General features: G+C 35.4%; 1 protein-coding gene across 1 annotated transcript; it reads left to right on the top strand.

Moving 5' to 3' along the window:
- Positions 1-232: 232 nt before the first annotated feature.
- Positions 233-4,765, top strand: LOC104895650 (galactinol--sucrose galactosyltransferase). Its single transcript, XM_010682220.4, has 4 exons — positions 233-1,842; positions 3,167-3,344; positions 3,478-3,845; positions 4,014-4,765. The coding sequence occupies exons 1-4, from the start codon at positions 610-612 to the stop codon at positions 4,584-4,586; spliced, it is 2,352 nt and encodes a 783-aa protein (XP_010680522.2). The 5' UTR covers positions 233-609; the 3' UTR covers positions 4,587-4,765.
- The last annotated feature ends 1,542 nt before the right edge of the window (positions 4,766-6,307 follow it).

Here is a 6,307-nt window from a genome sequence, read left to right as displayed (position 1 = left end):
TAAAAAAGAGCCAATTTGTTTAGTTAAATTAGAAAAATCATAAAGATCGGACAGAGGCCCAGTGATGATGACTTTATACAACTCCCATTTAAAGTTGACATCATGACATGGAGTCACTGTATTTACCATTCTTTAAAAAGTATGTAATATATTTTCTGACCCCATCTATTATATCCTTTTTATGATCCATTGACCCCACCATTACTAACCGTAGCACAACAACCACCATATCTTCTTCAACTTTCATTCCACAAGCACCAATTCATAATGGATGCCTATAAAATTGGCAACTACCCAACTTATATCTTTGCATATTCTCCTCCTTTTCTCAAACATACCAATATATATTCTCCTACAAGCTCCACTTTAAACTTCTACCAAATTCCACAACTTAAAGTTCACCTCAATCTTTATTCCATTTTTCCTCCCTAAACTTCATTGTTAAGATTTTGTAATTGAATTCAAATTCTTAATTCTGAATTTTGTCATTTTTTTTGTGGGGATATTTATAACTATCATATTATTTGTGTAGATCATTCTACAAAAAAGAGAGTGAGTTTTTTTAGCTCTTATTTCCTAAGAAATTAATAGCAAAAGTTTTGCATAACTATGGCTCCAAGCTTTAGCAAGGAAAATTCCAAGACGTGTGATGAGGTTGCAAACCATGATGATTGCAACACGTGTCCAATAATTTCCTTGGAAGAATCAAACTTCATGGTGAATGGTCACGTGATATTGTCCCAAGTTCCATCCAACATCACGGCCATTAGTAAAATGGGTTTTGATGGGCTTTTTGTGGGTTTTGATGCTCCAGAGCCCAAGGCCCGGCACGTTGTATCCGTGGGCCAGCTCAAGGGAATTCCCTTCATGAGTATCTTCAGGTTCAAGGTATGGTGGACTACCCATTGGACTGGGTCCAATGGGCGGGACCTTGAGCATGAGACCCAAATTCTCATCCTTGATAAGTCAGATGAAGGTTTGGGCCGTCCCTATATTGTGATCCTCCCATTGATCGAAGGCCCATTTCGGGCATCTCTCCAGCCGGGTTCTGTTGATGACTATGTGGATATATGTGTTGAGAGTGGGTCCACTAAAGTTGTCGGAGACTCGTTCCGGGCTGTTCTTTATATACGGGCTGGGCCTGACCCATTTAAGTTAATTAAAGATACAATGAAGGAAGTCCAAGCCCATTTAGGGACTTTCAAACTCTTAGATGACAAAACTCCTCCAGGAATAGTGGACAAGTTTGGATGGTGTACATGGGATGCATTTTACCTCAAAGTAGAGCCTTATGGTGTTTGGGAAGGAGTTAAAGGACTCGTCGAAAACGGGGTCCCACCCGGTCTCGTACTCATTGATGATGGGTGGCAATCTATTTGTCATGACGATGATCCGATTACCGACCAAGAAGGGATAAACCGGACTTCTGCCGGCGAGCAAATGCCATGTAGATTGATCAAGTACGAGGAAAACTTCAAGTTTAGGGACTATAAAAGCCCAAATATTATGGGCCATGAGGATCATCCCAATATGGGAATGAGGGCCTTTGTTAGGGACCTTAAGGAGGAGTTCAAAACTGTTGAGCATGTGTATGTTTGGCATGCTTTTACGGGCTATTGGGGAGGGGTAAGGCCCAATGTTCCAGGCCTACCGGAGGCCCAAGTAGTAACCCCAAAGCTTTCCCCGGGTCTTGAGATGACAATGGAAGATCTAGCTGTGGATAAAATTGTTAATAATGGTATTGGGCTTGTCCAGCCTGATAAGGCCCAAGAACTTTATGAAGGGTTGCATTCTCATTTGGAAAATTGTGGGATTGATGGAGTCAAAGTTGATGTCATCCATGTAAGTTTTTACTATCTTAGCTTCTTAAGAACAATTCCTTATTTATTTACTTTATTGTCCAATATAGTATTTTAATTTAAGTATTTGATTTTCTTACGTGAACATTACTTTAGTAATATGCTTTTCATGTGTCGTTTCATTAATATATTTATTTTACTTGGGAAATTCAAAGGAAAAAAAAACTGTAGCTATAATATTGTCTCTTGTCCTCGTCAAGAATTGTTCATCTTTACACGTTTATGAAGTTGTCGTTATTTATACTTCATTTGATATATGCAAATTATATACTTCCTCCGTTTTTTTAGATGTTACACTTTTCAAATCACGGACTCCTAGGTAATTTTTGGAGAGGAGAGAGATAGAGAGAATGAAAAACAAAAGGGTCCCGTGTGAACATGTGAGGAGAGAGATAGAGAGAAGTTCTTACCCAAAATAAAAGTGTAACATCTAATTTAAAATTTCCTAAAATAGAAAGTGTAACATCTAAAAACAAACGGAGGAAGTATATTCTATTATTCGGCGTGTTTCTTGAAAATTTTCGGCAAATTAGTAAGGTTACTTTGTCACAAACAGCAATATGCATATATTGAATATAAACTAGTGAATGTTTTGAATGATGTCCTAAATTGTTACTTTTTCATAATTTTTGTCTAGCGTGAAAAAATTGTTATCATGACGTTGAACCAAATTATATCAAATGAAAGAGATATTGTCTAAAATAAGAACCGAAAAAAATCAACCACAAGCTGACACAAAATTTATAGGCGTCGAAAATTGACGATCATTTGCTGTATCCTTGGAATACATATAAGAAATTTGATTTGAGTTTAATTTTTTTTTCCATGGTTTATGCTCTAAAATAGAATGTTCCACCTTTCAATATTTGTAACTAGTCTTCTATGCACGCGTATGCGATTGTTTGAGTCAATTATTAATAAATTTCATTATTAAAATATAATTATAGAAGTGTGATTTATAATTATTCTTATACAAACTACTGTAATCTATAAAGTTTTTAAAAATTGAGATAAACATTTAGATGTAAAGTTTTGTGGTCAAATTAAATTTGTAATTTTTTTTTTATTGAGTAACCATTTTTTTCATAAAGTCAAGTTACGTTGTTAATGTTTATTTAGTTTATTATAGGAATTCTTGACCCATCTTTAATTAGGAAAGGATATAACTGTACAAAATATGACTATCCAATAAAATATATATATTTAGCTAAGGATAAAAAAGATATTTCATTGGGGGCATCATAGCTCCCCTTGCTTATATATTGTATGTATGACCCATTATATTTTATTGATTGGTGTTGCAACAGTTGTTGGAGATGATGGCAGAGGACTATGGAGGAAGAGTTGAACTAGCAAAAACATACTATAAGGCAATAACAGAATCAGTGCGTAAGCATTTCAAAGGCAACGGTGTGATTGCTAGCATGGAGCAGTGCAACGATTTCATGCTCCTTGGTACTGAGACCATTTGTCTTGGTCGCGTTGGTACGTCTAACGTCTACTTCTATATCTTTAGCATAAAAAATAGGATTCAGGACTCTCATAATACTATTTCAATTTTTTTGCTGATATATATTGACATGAGGCTCTCCTTCGTGGGGTAAAATTGCTACATTAGGGGATGACTTTTGGCCAACTGATCCGTCTGGAGATATAAATGGTACATATTGGCTCCAAGGCTGTCATATGGTGCATTGTGCCTACAATAGCTTATGGATGGGAAACTTTATACACCCTGACTGGGACATGTTCCAATCTACACACCCTTGTGCTGAATTTCATGCTGCATCTCGTGCGATTTCTGGTGGACCAATTTATGTTAGTGATGTTGTTGGCAAGCATAACATCCCCTTGCTCAAAAGGCTCGTCTTGGCTGATGGTTCGATCCTTCGTTGCGAGTACCATGCACTTCCTACTAAGGATTGCCTATTTGTAGATCCTTTGCACGATGGCAAAACAATGCTCAAAATTTGGAACCTCAACAAGGTAAATAAGCATACGCCTAACTAATCTTTAAGCTTAGATGTCTTGTTTTATGGAGTTTTATCTGAAAATTTCATACTAACTTCTAAGTCTAAGTTCGACTTGTCAACTTTAGTAAAGACTTTGATGGTTTTCCATAAACATAATAAAGACTGTGTTTCCATATTGCAGTACAATGGAGTGCTTGGAGTCTTCAATTGCCAAGGAGGAGGGTGGAGCCGTGAGTCTCGAAAAAATCTATGTTTCTCAGAGTATTCAAAACCTATTTCCTGCAAGACAAGTCCAAAAGATGTTGAATGGGAGAACGGACACAAGCCATTCCCCATCAAAGGAGTGGAATGTTTTGCCATGTACTTCACCAAGGAAAAAAAGCTAATCCTCTCACAACTATCTGACACCATTGAAATATCACTTGATCCCTTCGATTACGAGCTTATTGTAGTCTCTCCGATGACAATTCTACCCTGGGAGTCGATCGCATTTGCACCCATAGGATTAGTAAACATGCTCAACGCCGGAGGGGCAGTCAAGTCTTTGGACATCAGTGAGGATAATGAGGATAAGATGGTTCAGGTTGGTATTAAAGGGGCCGGAGAAATGATGGTTTATTCATCAGAAAAGCCAAAAGCGTGTAGAGTTAATGGAGAAGACATGGAGTTTGAGTATGAAGAGAGCATGATTAAGGTTCAAGTTACATGGAACCATAACTCAGGTGGTTTTACCACTGTTGAGTACTTATTTTGAGCTTGAAGCTAATCTAAGTCTTTACTTAATGAGTGATGTAACTGAGTAGTTGACTTGAGAGTACAGTATGTGTGAAGCTTATTATTCCTAAATTACTTCTTGAATATTTACTCCTATAGCAAGATGATGTATCTGAAAACTTTACCAGTGATTAATTTTATCTATGTAGATTCCTCTAATTTGCCTATGTTTTTATCTAAAATTGCTTTATTGGTTAAGTACGATTAGGCAAAATTCAAATTTTACTCACCCTCCACCCACAGCCGCCAATGTACAGAAACGGTTTGTTCACATGTTCAACAATAACACGAGTTATGCGAAAGTTGGGTTTTTCTAATCTATACCCCTAGTACAAAGGTTAAGTCTCATCTATTCAATAAATTAATTAAAAAAAATTGAACAACAGTATCGGGGGATCAAGATTATTCTCTCTCCTCTCCCACAAAACCCTAATTTTCAACTTAGAGGCTACCACCACCCGGTGGTAAGCCCCTTTTTCTCTTTTTGTTACTAATTTTTTTTATGTTTATGTTTCCAATAAATTTCAGTTTCTATTTAATGGAGATTTTTCTACCATATATTGGGTTATATCTACCCATATATTGGGTTTTATCTCTCTCCATGTGAGAGTTTGGAGACTTTGTTTTTGGGTTTTTAGTGTAATTCAATATGTTGATTTGTTGATCGGAATTTGTGCGAAGTTGCAACAGATGTCAAGACTTCATTTACAATCACTCGAATTAAATCCAGTTCTACTTCAAAACTACAAAAATCGACAGACCCCTTGCAAAAGGCTGCATCAGACATTTATGTGAAAGACAAGAATTTTCAGAAGTGTTATATCTACTCAACGATCGTGATTTTATCATATTAGAATTGTATTTATTTTATTTTGATATGTATTTGTTTAATTTCTACTTCTATTTGTAGATGTCGTATGACTTTGAATCAATGAATTAATGTTAATTTTTAAAAAAAAAATTCAATAAATTAATTAACTAAAATATAATATCCTCTTTTAAATATATATTAATGACAATTTTAATTTGATTAAAAGGAAAGATAAAATATATATTAATAAGAAAACTAATTATCTAGCATATTTATAAGGAAGATATTCTACTTTAGTTAATCAATTTGTTTAATAGATAAGACTTAACCTTTCCGCTAGATGTATAGGATAGAAAGACTCTTAAATATATAATCATGTACCCAGACCAACACCCCTCAAAAAAAAAAAAAAAAAAAAAAAAAAAAAAAAAAAAAATGTACCCAGACCAACACTCTACAACTATGAAGTTTACAGAGTTCTTAATTAAGCAAATGGAGGTTTCAAGATATCTCCTTGGCAATGTCTGTAACCCCGTGCTATGTTCCGTGCCACCGATTTTCAATTTTCTCTTGTAACAGTCAAATCTAATGTTATGAAAACCGTAACCAATGATGATGCGGTGATTGGGTTTTATAAGCTTTGAAATTCTAGATCTTTTCCTCTCTTTGGAGGATATGATCATGTCAATTAAGATAAATCAAAGCCTTTGAATAATCTCCACATTCTTAACAAATACTTCAAGTGATCAGTTTTCGAGTGTTCTACAGAGTTTGCATGGTCAATAATCTTCACATCATTGGTACTATGGAACTCTGTAGAATGCTCATATCATCTCTTGTTACTTTGTCCTTTCACATGGAAATTATGGTGCTAGTGGTTGATGTCTGGA

The sequence above is a fragment of the Beta vulgaris genome, chromosome 1, assembly GCF_026745355.1.
Source record: "Beta vulgaris subsp. vulgaris cultivar EL10 chromosome 1, EL10.2, whole genome shotgun sequence".
Taxonomy (NCBI): Eukaryota; Viridiplantae; Streptophyta; class Magnoliopsida; order Caryophyllales; family Amaranthaceae; genus Beta; species Beta vulgaris.
Note: the sequence above shows the minus strand (reverse complement) of the source record. Positions and strands in the feature narration are given on the sequence as shown.